Raw genomic sequence first — 13,184 nt, 5'->3', positions numbered from 1 at the left:
CAGCCTCAGTTCCTGAATGCATAACCACTACATTAACAACAACAAAAAAATGTAGAGGCCAGAGAGATCAAAGTGTAACATTTGAGGTGAGCAGACAGCTTGTACAGAGGCCAGGAGGGGGCAACAGGTGGAGAGGAGAGGAGGACTGCCCTGACCCAAGAACAGGGCTAACCCTAGAGAATCAGCAGAGATCACACTCTAGGGGTAGAAAGGGGCCGTATTATTCTCCATCCACTTCTTTAACCCAAAGTATCCACTCCAGTCCAGGCCCCACTCTGGGTGCTGGGGTGACACATAGATGATCGGGGTCCAGCTAAGCCCCCAGAAGCCTGCAGGCAATCAAAAGTCTCCAAATGCTGATCCGAGCGACTTGAACTGAAGTGGAAACCACCGACAGCAGCAGACCAGAGAAAAAAAAGGCGGCTGCCCAGTGGGAGGCAGGAGGAGAGGGGGGTAACACAAGCACCAGGGACAGCAGGACAAGCACTCGCCACCCTCTTCCACCGTGTCGTCTGCAGCCCAACATACGGCCTGTCTTTCCTAAACTCCCAGACCTCACTATGGACAGAACCAGAGTGGGTGCGGCCACCTCCCTCATGCCTGCTCCCCTGCCATCGCTGGTCCTGGCTAAGGTCAGGCCAATGACACCCTGTGCTCTATCCAAGGGCCCAGTAAGACAGCCACACCCAGTGAGGGAACCGTGCCCAAGATTACCTCCATGCTCAGGATGCGTGCCATGCGCCGGATTAAAAGGATATTCCATTGTGCAATTATTTCATATAATTAATGTGCCCTGACACAAACAATGTCTAAAATAGATCTGTCCTGTGGTTAGTGTTTATTATTATTCTGCAGAAAGTTGGGGTTTATTTCAAAAATAGTTCTTGAATACCTAGTTTGTGTTCGATAAACATCTGTTGAATAAGTGAACTAGTAAGGGAGCAGATTAAAAAATAAATTGAGCTAGGTACAGCAAGTGTTTTCTGTTGAAAGAACTCCATCCCCTCAAAAAAAAAACAAAAACACTTGGTGCTAATTCCTGAGTTTGGGACGAGGACAGGAAGCACAGGAGTTGCATAGGCTGGCCCCTTCTTCAGACTGGCAAGAATGAGCATCCCTAGGTGCATGCGCACTCCGCCTACCCCCCTGCCCCCCAGTACTATGTGAACAAATGCCCCAAACACAACCAAAGTTCTTTGGGGAGAATGAGGAGGCATCCATATCCACAAACACAAAGAAGCAACTAAACTAGATAATTTCTGAAAGTTGAAAAATAAATCCAGTTAAACCAGGTTGCAATTGCATTCGATTTTTCTAGGAGACTAGTTCCTGGTGGATATTGATCAATTATAGATAGATGCAGGTGGCTGAGGTAGAAGATAAGGGGAACCATCCCTTCTAGTGATCGCTGAGTGAATTTCAAACCTCTTAGCCATCTTCCAAACCACCAGGACCTAAAGCTCCCCACGTCCTTCTCTGCCTACGTCCAAACAGAATAACTTGCTTCTGAGTTCATCAGGCTGAATCTCCCCCTTGGCTGACACCCCTTCGTCCGGCTCCCATCAGATAGCTGCTGGAGGAGTTTCACTCGCAGACAATGCACCAGGTGCTGTGAGTGTGGGATGAACCATGTCCAGCCCTGACCGCAAGCAGCTCCCAGCCCGGTGGGGAGCTGGCCAAGAAAGAAGGGGTGTGGCAACAGGACCATGTTTGTCTGGTGAGCACTAGCCCCCAGCACGGTGCCTGGCACACAGTGGGAGCTCAATGAGTAAAAAGTCACATGGGAATGAGGGTGAGCTGGTATGTGCCCTGACAAGGTTAAGTTCAAGGCTCCATGAGGAACCACTGGGGAACAAGACCACTCAGCGAGACTAAGGGAGACTTCCTGGAAGAGGTACCAATTTTAACTAAAAACCCAGGGGGTGACAAGGGTAAGTTAGGTGAATGTGGGTTTGGGGGAGTAGCTTCCTGTTAGGAGAAAAAATACAAAGTGCAAAGGGCTGAGGACAGAGGCCAGGAAAGACAGAAATCACTGTCACTGTTAGTAGTTCAGTCTTGCTGGAAGCTAAATTAGAATGTGTGTGTGTGCACGTGAGTGCACGTGTGGGGTGTGAGTGTCTGTGAGGGAGGAGTAACTATGCACATGTGAATGTGCAGGTCCGCAGGTGTACACGTGTGCAGATGGAGTGTGTGCCTACCCTGAAGGGCAATGATTAGGCTTAGGGGTAAGCAGGGTCCCCCGTTGCATACTAAAGAAGCAGAACTTCAATCTGGGCACACAGCAGGGCCATCCAAGAGTTCTAGGCAGGAAAGTTACTGGAACTGCTCTGTATTTGTGAACATTCCCTCCGGTGCAGTCAGGTAGCCAAAGGGTGCAGTGGTCTCTGAGGTGAGAGACAGCTGGAATGAATGTGGCCAAAGCTAGGGTAGTAGCTGTGGGAATGAACAGGATGGTCCGCAAACTACTGTCGAGGCAAAAGAGATGTGATCTGGTGATTGATTACTGGTATTACATGTGATGTTGGGGGTGGGTGCAAGGAGGACAGACAAGGGGCCAGAACTCCTGAGCCCTGGGCCGCACAGACCAGGTCCTCTGCTGTGAAGGAGGACACAGGAGAAGTTGGACTGAGAGAGAAGGGTTCAGCTGAGATAGGCCGGGGCCCTTCGCTCCTTACCGCTCCTGCCCTAACAGCGAGAGACAGCTTCGCATTGGATAAGAGCATGCACTCTAGGGACAGAGCGCTCAGGTTCACATCTTGGCACTGCATGAACTGGCTGTGTGACCCTGGGCAACGTCCAAATCGCCTCTGCACTTCAACTTCTCCGTCTCCTTCCTCGAGCTGCCTGGGAGTTAATATCTGTGAAGTGACCACAGTCATGCCTGGCCCAGAGTAAGTACGACATGAGTATCTGTCCAGTAAGTGTCTCCAGTAATGTAGTGGAACAACTGAGCTTACATTTGCATGCTTTGCAAAGCTTTGTGACTTCATCTTCCATTGTTTTCCTGGGGGTTTCTGCTGTCTCTGCTTTAGATTACTGGTGCGTTACCCTGGGGCCTGGAGATGTGCCTCTCTTAAATGAGAACCAACCCCTCCTGTGTCTCCTTCTGACCTCTGTTGGCCCCGTCGCGCTGAACACACGAGACCACTGTCTCCCGCCCTCCCCTCCCGTTCACATCTCCACCTGCTGTAATGTGGAACCCCCTCCCGGTGCCACTCACTCCACTCTGGAGTGAGACTCCTGTCTGTGACGTCACCAGTGATTTCCTAACCGCTGCGTCCAGTGAGCCCACCTCAGGACTGCTGGCGTGTTGGGTGCCCCTGTGCAGTCTGACGCTAATGCCTCTGTCCTTTCCTCTTTTCCTCAAGTCTGCTGCCTCCCAGGCCTCCTGCAGTCTCCCTGGTCACCAGCTCTCCTTCCCAGCCTCGCAGACTCCTCAGACTCATCTCGGCAGCGCTGGCCTTCCCAGTGGCTGGGCTGTCATAACCAGGTCCAGGAGGGTGTCCTGTAGACAATGAGCACCGTCCGGGGACAGCCCCTACCTCCCGCATTCCTGATTCTTCAACACCTGGTTAAATGCCTGATACTTCGCCTAACAGAAGCTCAATACATGTTGGATGAATGAATGGACAGATAGATGGAGGGATGGATGAGTAAACAGAACTAAACTCCTTTATTTTTTCCCTAACTGGCCCAGAATGTACAGCAATTATATGTATAAAAGTTAGTAAATGCCGAGTCACCGCTTGAGTGATGACTCACTAACCGATTGACTCTTAAGTACTGTGACTTCCCCTCTGATCTTCAACTGGACTTCTGATTCCAAAATGAGCCATAATGACCGGCCCTGGTAGCCCAACTGGTTGCCGTGGCAATGCTTTGACTTCAAAAGGTTCTGAGAAGTTGGGTTCCAGTGACTGGATCACATGCTTGGGCAGAACCGCTTGCCTTGGCCACACGCTCTGACTCATGAGGAGACCAGAGTGTTTGTGTTTGACTGCGCTTTATTCCCTGGATGCTCTCTTTTTGAAAAGATCCCAAGAGCGGGCTTGTTTCCAGGCAGGTACTGAACACCAGAAGCAGAGGATGCTGTTATTTTTCAGACACAAACATAACACAGAGATATGCTTTCTGGAAGGTGCTAGAATTATGGGGTGTACAATGTGGGCAAAAAGGGATTTGATGAGCCCCCAGAGGAACCTCATCCTACATACGCAAGTGCAGGAACGTGGAATTTATGGGCTTGTTTATGGCATCAGGAACTGAAGGCAGCGAACGTCCTGAGGACATAGGCTCCGAATCCCAACGAAGGTGCAGCCTCCCCCTCCTGTTTATCTGGCCTTCCTGAGGCACAGAGGAGCCAGACCTCCTGGTGCACACATTCTGAGTGACTCAGATCGGCAGCCCCAGAGGAACAATAAACAAGAGCATGAAGGAGGGAGTGGGGGGCGGGAGTGGGAGGTGGGAAGGAGAACAAAGCTTTGCGGGTGGCAGGCAAATGGTTGGATTTATTTAGGCTGCCAAAGGTGATTCCGAGTTTCCAGCCCTGCCCCTGTCACTCCTGGCTATTTCTAACCTGACAACCTACACTCCACCTAAGAACTGTAACAAGAGTCCCAAAGGGTCCCACCACATTCCCAAGGAGGAGAAAGAGCACAGAGCTAGCAGGGTGGGGGGAGCGCAAGGCAGGTAGTGCCCTAGCCCAGGCACTGTCTCCCCAAGGTCGCGCAGGACAAGGCTGGGGAGGAGGACAGGAAGGGTAATCGGAAGTGCCAGGCACTGACGCTGCACTGCAGTAAGAAGGACAAACACTCTGGACACCTGGAGGACTCCCGAGTCCTAGACCCTACCCGTGTGAGTCAGACCCCAGGTCCTGAACCGCGCGGGCCCAAGGGAGACAGCCGTGCTGGGCACCCCCAAAGCTCAGATTCAGAAAATGTTCCGAGTGTCGTAGGTGGGGACTGAAAGGCCAGGAGAGCCTTCGTTCCATGATGGAAGCCCAATGGTGGAGGATGGGAAGAGGGAAGAAAGCCTGGGAGGAAGCTGGGAAGTCTGAGGAGCCATCTACAAGGTGTTGAGAGCCCTTGAGCCAGCATTGGCCATCAGAGGGGTCGTGACTCTCTCCGGAACCAGCGTGCCTGTGTCTCTGCCACGCCGAGCACACATGGCCGCAGAGAAAACGCAGTGGGGGATTCAGAGCACAGTGCCTGCATCCTTGATGAATGAAGCACCCATAGATGGAGGTCTGCAAGGCAGAATTCCATTGCCTCCACTGGGACGTGGGTTCCCATGGCAGCCACGACCTTTTAGGAAGAATCCCAGGTCACCCTGTGCATATGTAAGTTTGCAAAGCCATGTTCTAGAGCATGAGTGGAAGACCATTTTCTACAAAGGGCCAGGTAGTAAATATTTTAGGCTTTGCAAGCTATCCGATCTCTGCAGCAACTCCACCGCTGCCCACTGAACGTGGAAGCGGCCACAGAGAACACGTGGGTATGGCTCAGTTCCAACAAAACTTCATTTACAAAAACGGTCTTCAAGCTTTGGACCAGATGTGGCCCTGAGGCCACAGTGTATCTACCTCTGCTCTGAGTTGCAGGGCTTAAGCTTTTTGGGAGTAACTACACTCTTCTTCGCCTGAAGCAGGTGAGACAGAAGCTACTCCTGCTGAAGGCAGAAGGGGTCCCGGCACCCCACAGCTCCCCGCAGGAGTGGAACACGGCACCCAGTATTTCCCCATAGCAGTTCCTGACACCCCTGCACAGGCAGCAAAAGCAGACTTTGAAAGTCACCACCCTGGTTCCTCACACAGTGTCTCTAGTTCCAGAAGGTCCCTCTAAATTTGTACTTTATCTGTCCTATAAACACAACCCAGACTCCGTGCTAAGTGTCAGGGGATGACAAAAGTGAACCAGACATGCGTTTGGCTCCTGGGGAGTGTCAGTAGACAGAAATTAGACACATGCAAAATTAATGAGGCAGGAAACAACAAGCACCCTGGAAACCACACAGGACGGGTGGTAGCAGCAGGGAAGTACAAGAGAGCTCTTTCCCATAGGCAATCCAGGAAGGCTGCACGCATGAGGGGGCCAGCCATGGACTGTCAACGGAGGGGGCAGAGGGAGAGTCTGTTTTACTTCTACAACCAGACACTGACTCTCTTCTGGAAGGCCAAACAGCCACCTGATCAACACAGCCCAGTAGACAAACACTAATTTGCCTTGCCCACACACAAACAAACTCATGGAGCTCATCCTAGTCGTGGTGGGCGAACTCACTCCCAGGGACTGACAACAGCCCTCACACCATGCTTCTTCCACTCCAAGGGAGGGTTGCTAAGACTCCAATGCACATCTGGGTCCCTGGCAAACACTCTGACTCTGATCATTGGGGCAACCTCAGAAGAGGCAGCTGGGACACGGCGGGGGTTGGTGAGACCCTCGTCTTCAGAGGGGCTCTGGGGACAGCATGGGAGTGACTCTTCGGCTATCACTGAGTCCTCTGGATAAAGGGGGATATAGCACACATGGCCCTCCTTTGAAATTCTCTTTGTATCTGCATTGATACATCTCTGCTCCATCCTCCGCACGAACAAACTCCTCCCCTCAGTACAGAGCCCTCTTACTGAGGAATGGGGGGGCCCCACAGCCTCTGAAACCTCATTGCTCAGGTGCCATTCAGAACCAAAAAAGAAAAAAAACTATCAATATGCCTTAAACAAGGGCTTGAAACCCAAGGCCAGCAAGCTCTGGACACCGGGACGTCCAGAGAACTCTGAACAATATGTAAACTACGTGAACCTAAACATTTTTCTGAGGGGTGATCATAGCTTTCATCAGATTCTCAAAGGGGTTTGTGACCTTATATAAGCTTTAGTCCTATTGTACAATTTACTCAAATGCATGCTGCCCAGGCTGAAAAGAACAAATGAGTTTAAAATAACAGGGTCCTTTCAGGCCTCTGATTCTACCACGGTCTCAGTTATTGAGACCATTTTGCAAAATATCCCATTCACCACCATTCATATTTGACAGAGGAGCAAGCTGAAATTCTAAGGATTTAACATGGCTGTCCTAACTACGTAATACAGGTTAGTGGGTTAGAACCAAAGGTAAGTAGGTTCCTTAGCAACAATGGCCTCCGTGTCATCAATGCCACACCACAAATAAACACCACGGTTCAGGCCGTGTGTAGGGCACTTGACATACGTGACTTATTGAGACATCTTAACAAGGCAACAAGACATTATCTCATAATTTTGAGATCTGAGGAAACCAGGTCTCAGGAAAGTTCAGTGGGATTGCCAAAGATCCCAGCACTGATGAGGGACAGGGACGGGTCTGCCCCCAGGGCTGTCTGACTCCCACGTTCCCTGGGAGACTCTGTGCAACCTCAGTCCTCGGAGCAGGGTCACTCCTCCTTAAGTCGGGGGCTGTTTCTTAGACGTCTCTGTATTCCCTGTGGAGCTCTGCACAGCGAGGCACTCCACAAACACTTGTCGAATGTAGAAACCCGGACTCGGGCTCTGACCCTGCGCAGACTGACCGACTCGGTCTCGCAAGCTGAGCTGCAGGTGGTTACCCTCTTGGGCGATGTCAGGGAACATTTGAAATCAATTACGGGTGAGGAGGAACCTATTAAAAGTCTTTTCATCTGTGTTTGTTGGGGGTGAAGGAGAGGAAAGGAAGTTGAGATGGAGGGAAGAGGACAGGATTGTTTCAGGGTTGGGTGCTGGAGCATCAAGTTTTCATACTGGGGGGGGGGCGGGGGGGCAGAATTTGGCTTACATCCACTGAGTTCCAATGGCTCATCCAGATGCGCTGCTGACCAGAGGCTACTCGTGGTGGCACAGATCCCTGAACTGCCAGGTTCCTCTGCGGCCAGCCCCGGCCTGGAGCTGGACCTTGCTGCCCTGCTTCCAAGATACAGGAGAGAGGCAACTCCACAGGTCTAACTTGCAAGGGGCCCAGAACCGTTACTCCCCTCTCAGGGACAGAGAAAAACTCAGCACCTAATGGGAGTGGAGCCTGAGCAGTCCTTGGCCCTAAAGAACAGCATGCTGGCAACCCATTCCAGAATCCCACTTCCTATTTTGGAAGAATGAGGGAGTTTGGGGGGGGTGGGGAGGGGGGGGAGAGAACCTTAGTTGATTTGTTATTTTATTTTCCTAATTTTCATCCTGAAAATTAATTAAAGTATAGTTGGCATGGCATATTATATTAATTTCAGGTGTACAACATAGTGACTTGACTTTTATATATACAGTACCTTACTAGTTGCTACAAGTGCAAAGTTAGTCACAACCCCCAAAATGCCACTTTATCCCTTTCACCATAGGCCCAGCAAAAAGACCTGGATGAAGCTAACCCTACGGGATGCCTACCAGTGACATTTGGAGGGGATGAGTCAATACAGCCCAGAGGCCAGGGCTGGGACAGCCCTCCAGGAAACCAAACACATTCCCCCACTACTACGTGGCTTCCAAAGGCTGGCCTCCTCTCCTGTGCATGAAGCAACACTGCCACCTAGTGCCCTATGAGGGAAGTATCCCCCACAACTCAGGGGGTTGGTCCCCTCTACCATGGCTGGTATGGCTGAATTGCTTGACGTCTCTGATAAAGAGAAAATGCCCGAGGCAGGTAGACTGAGAACCAGGAAGCTGGATCTGAGTTAGGTACATAGAAGGAAAGGTTTGAAAGCCGTTGGAAGAGAGTGGGGGAGCCAAGTTTTGTAGCACACCTGGGCTATCCTCAGTGGAACAGCAGTAAGTCAGCAATTGAGTCATATTTCTGTCCCAGGAACATGACCCAGTAGTTGCCATTCTGCATGGGTGGGGGGCCAGTCACCCCAGGAACAGGCAGTGAGCCGCTAACAATCCAGTGCGGGGGGTGGGGGGGTAAGAGAGGGAGGATGGGCTATTCTGGTGATGGGGGTAAACAGGTGCCAATCAGAGCCCTCTATTCCTTAGGGACTGCCTCTGACCACCACATGGTTCTCAGCCAGGGGGCCCCGTGAGGCAGAAGGAGCCTAGCACAATGAGCCAACAAGAATGCCTATGGCCTCAACAGCCTGGTTTTCTGGAGAACGAAGACAAGTTTCCAGCTCCATTCTTCCCAGACCTTTATCCTAAATCTCTCCTGAATATTTCCTGATGTGCAACAAGACTGGAGGAAGATATGGTGGGGGTGAGGGTTGGGGTGGGGGAGTTAGAGAAGAGGTAGACCTGGGCATTCCCTCCCTTTGACCTTCCTGGTGTGGACTTAAGGGGAAATACCAGTACACCACAGGGGTCACTTTGATTTGAAGAGAAAGAAGCCCCAGAAGCTAGACTGTCTGCAAAAGATTTCCTGCCTAATTTTACATGCTTAGGGAGGTTAAGAGAGTTCAGATGGGCAGGGTGGAGGAGGATCTGAGTGTGTGGGCTGCGGCAAGGTGGGGGGCGGCTAGTGGTGATGGACAGGTGGGCAAAGGAGGGAGATGAACAGGAAGTGGGGTGGGGGAGGTGTGACAAAGAACGCAGTAACTGGAATCAAACCATGACGATGCTCTCCAGAGTGTGGGTCATGAGGCAGGAAGACGCAGGAGGGTTGGGACAGGGGTCGGGTACCCTCTGTCCGGAGTCTGTTTCCCCATGTTTGGGTTTTACCATCCAAAGCAATAGTCCCCAAGAGCCTCCTTCATATATCCCTGTCGGGTCTTCCTCTGAATCCTCACAGCCAGGGAACCAATCCCAGGCCCCCATGTTGCTACTGAGAGAGGAGGGGTAGGCAGTCGTGGGCCTCAGTCTAGACTGCAAGAACACAGTTTCCCTGGCAGATGGGCACCAGGAAGCCAGATTAGGCAGCCTGAAGATGTCATCTGGGAAAAACCGCGACACTGCCAGCTCTGGTCAGATAATCATCTCATTATTTCTTCCATTTGGCCCCAGAAGAAGGATTTCCTTCGACTCTCTCTCTACCCCCACCTATCTGCAGCCCAGCCCCTTTCCCTCTCTCCTCCCCTCGCATCCTCTCCCACCCCAAAATAAAATAAAAGCAAAACCACAAAACTCTAGAGTGCTCAATGTCTGGGAATCCCAGCTTCCAAAGGAGAAATCACAGCCAAAGACTGGGAGACAGTGTGTCCAGCAGGGATGTTCCAGCAACACCCCATTGACAGAGACTCCCTCCTTCCAGATTTCTTTCTCTGGTCTGAAACTTATTTGCAGGCACCCAGCAACCTGAGAAGTTTCTCCTCTGGACAGCTGTCAAGCACTCCAGGGCTGTGGGCTTCTCTTCCCAGTTCGCCTCTGGCAAGCTCCGTGCCGCTCTGGTTTCCCCGTCTGTGTAATGGGACTGGAAACATTCACGCATGTTGTGGGTGATCCAAGCGAGTAAGATTAAGATGGTTCTACATGTGCCTAGCCTTGTGTATGGTGCTGTCATGGGGATGATCAAGTAGCAGGTTCCATCCCTCCACCCCTTGCTTGAAACGAGTCCTCGTGTGTCGTCCACCACCACCCCACCCCCCCCCCAGGAAGGCCAGGGAGACAAGTCATTCCTATCCCTGCTCTTCTTCTTGTCCTTCTGGGTGACTTTTTGTGAAAACCAAGATCTGGGGACAGTAAAAAATAAATGTGGGGAATGTTCCCAGACACTGCCTCTAACAAAAACCATAGCGTTATCCATGGTATATTTTTAGGTCCCTCTTACAATAGTCAGGGCTAGAAACCAGAGTCCTGGCTTGTAAGTACCCACCATTTCCAGTTGACCCTGATGTCCCTAGCCTCACACATGATGTCAGGGGACCTGGACCAGGTGGACCAGGTGGTAGCTCTCTGCTGCGTTGCAGGGCTGCTCACAGCAGAGGGACCCAGTCAAGATGCAAAGGCTGTGCACCTGGCAGCCCTGTCTTCGGTGGGCCGCCCAGGCATAACTCACTGCCCGGGGCCATGCACTCTCACGTAACTTTAAAGTCACCCAGGTATCTCATACTAGACAATGAGAAATGGAGTGTGAGAGCTCCTTGCCAGTGACAAAGAACTAGAGATCCTCCCCTTTAAAGAGGAGTAAGAGAGTGGGCTGGAGGTCTCCTACGTGCCAGCACAAGGTCTAGAACCATAGATCAATACCAGAGACAGACACACTGATGGTGAGTGGAGGTCTGGAGTCCTGCTGTGCCGGTGAAGAAAGGCTCTGCCCCCCCTCTCCCTGGCCGGCCCTTCCTGGTTTCCCTGCTCCGTCCCCTTCCCCTCCATGCCCCCTAGGTCTGACCAGGAGCATGGGAAGCCCTGAAGGTAGGGAGGGGCATTACCTGCAATGATGGCTGGGTTGCTCTGCCCGCCCTCGGGCTTCACCCAGGCTTCCACTGTGAACGCCTCCCGGGGAATCTCAGCCAGTCCTTCTGGACGCAGCAGCAGCCTCTCCCGCCTCCCAGAAAAGTACAAGACAGGCAGTCCTCCTCTGTGAGGGTTCAAGGTCTCGGCTTCCCAGTGGGGGTTCCCTTTGCCATTCTGGACGCTGTCCTCCAAAGGGCTGGTTCTGACCCCGTGCATAAGGGGACGCTGAGGCCAAGGTTGGAAATGCCGGGGAGGGACGTCAGGGTCTCCCCGCACGCCCTCTGCCTGCCCCTCCACCACTTGGCGATGCCGCCTGGTCTTGGCCCGAGCCTTCCTTTGGGTCTCTGGCTTGGGTTCCTTCCGGCGTGTGAAGGTGGTGCTCACAGTGGCAGCCGTGGCGAAGTGCTCCCGGGCCCCAGCTTCACCTAGAGGCTCCTTGGCTCCTCGATCGTCAAGATAAGTGTCATCATCTACCAGCAGCTCCGATTGCCCAATAGGACCGTCCCCTGCCCACGGGGCGGCTGGCTGCTCAGCTTCGCTCCTCGCTGCTGCACTCGCAGGCAGGCCTGGGGGAGCGCTGTGCTTAGCCGCCTCCTCTGCAGCTAGCTCACGGGGTCCCGCGTGGCGGGCGCCCTGGTCCCCTACAGGGTAGGGCCTCAGGAAGCTGCCAGGCCTGCTGGGGTAGACCCCAAAGAGATGATGCTGGGGAGAAGCTCTGGCTCTCCGAACCTCCGTCCCCAGCCAACAGCGCTCTCCTTCTGACAGCACCTCGCTCAGGTGTCCCCGCTGAGCCAGGGACCTCTTGTGTGTCCAGCCTGGCTCCAAGCTGGCAGAGCTGAGCACCCACCCGGCCAGAACCACCAGGCTCATTCTCAGGATCTTTGAGCACATCATCTTTCCCCCAGCTCTTTACACAGCACCGGGAGTCACCTTCTGGGTACCACACCGGAGTGATGGAGGGGGGAAGAGACAGAGGCGGCCAGCAGTGGGTTCACAGTCACCGGGGAGAGACAGAGGCGGCCAGCAGTGGGTTCACAGTCACCGGGGAAACTGTTTTGTTCACAGACCAAACTTTTTCAAGCAGCCCCAGAAGAGTGCCTCTCCTGGCTACCTGCTCCAGGCGCCGTGCCAGTGTGGGCTCTGCGGCTCGCCCGGCGTGTGCGCCCCTCGCCTCGCACCCTGCTCTAGTTGAGTCCTCTCAGAATAAAGTTCGTTTCTCTGGGTTCCTTTGAATTTCCTCCAGTGAGCTCAGGTTTCTTTTTCTTCTTTTCCCCCTTTTCAATAGCCCCTCCCCTTGCTGATTCTAGAGGAGGGACACGTGGCCATCTGCCAAAGCCTCTCCGGTACACACTCGCTCACAAACACAGCCCTCGCTACCTGGGGTCATCAGAAAGACCCTTCTCCTTGCGTTCTGGTTTTGTTCCTTCCCAGGAGTCAGCTTCTCTTCGTAGCCCTTAACCTAAACTACATTCACCTCCAAACAAATGACTAGAAGAACTTGTATGCAGAGACACAGAATCTGATGCTTGCTATCTGAAAGGGCAAAACAAAGAACCTGGGTGCACAGAGATCCGAGCTGGTACTTAACTTTCACTGTCCAGATGTGTCCTCATCAGCCAGAGCCCACCCAGCCTCCAGGCCGCCTTGCAGGTCAGAACGTTTCCCTCAGCTCCGGGCTTGGGGTGGTTGAGTGTTGAAGGTTTTTGTTTGGTTTGGTTTGGTTTTTTTAATCCCCTTCCAACTTGTTGGTATGTTGCAAGTCTCTGTGAAGTTCTCCTTTAGGGTGCCGGTCTGATGTCCTAATAACCTTAGGAGTCTGAGAACCCTGGACTGGACCTTCTGGGAGTCTCGTGGGTCCCTGAAAAGA

At 52.7% G+C, this 13,184-nt stretch overlaps 1 protein-coding gene across 1 annotated transcript in view; it reads right to left on the bottom strand.

Annotated features, from left to right (window-relative positions):
- PAPPA2 (pappalysin 2) overlaps positions 1–12,966 on the bottom strand; it is a 210,646-nt gene extending 197,680 nt beyond the window's left edge. Inside the window, exon 1 of the mRNA XM_066261210.1 lies at positions 11,293–12,966. Within this exon, the coding sequence (XP_066117307.1) occupies positions 11,293–12,211 (919 nt within the window). The 5' untranslated portion in view covers positions 12,212–12,966. The remainder of the gene's footprint in view (positions 1–11,292) is intronic.
- Positions 12,967–13,184: the final 218 nt, after the last annotated feature.

Source organism: Saccopteryx bilineata, chromosome 2 (assembly GCF_036850765.1).
Source record: "Saccopteryx bilineata isolate mSacBil1 chromosome 2, mSacBil1_pri_phased_curated, whole genome shotgun sequence".
NCBI classification, from domain to species: Eukaryota; Metazoa; Chordata; class Mammalia; order Chiroptera; family Emballonuridae; genus Saccopteryx; species Saccopteryx bilineata.
This window is presented reverse-complemented; position numbering and strand designations above follow the sequence as displayed.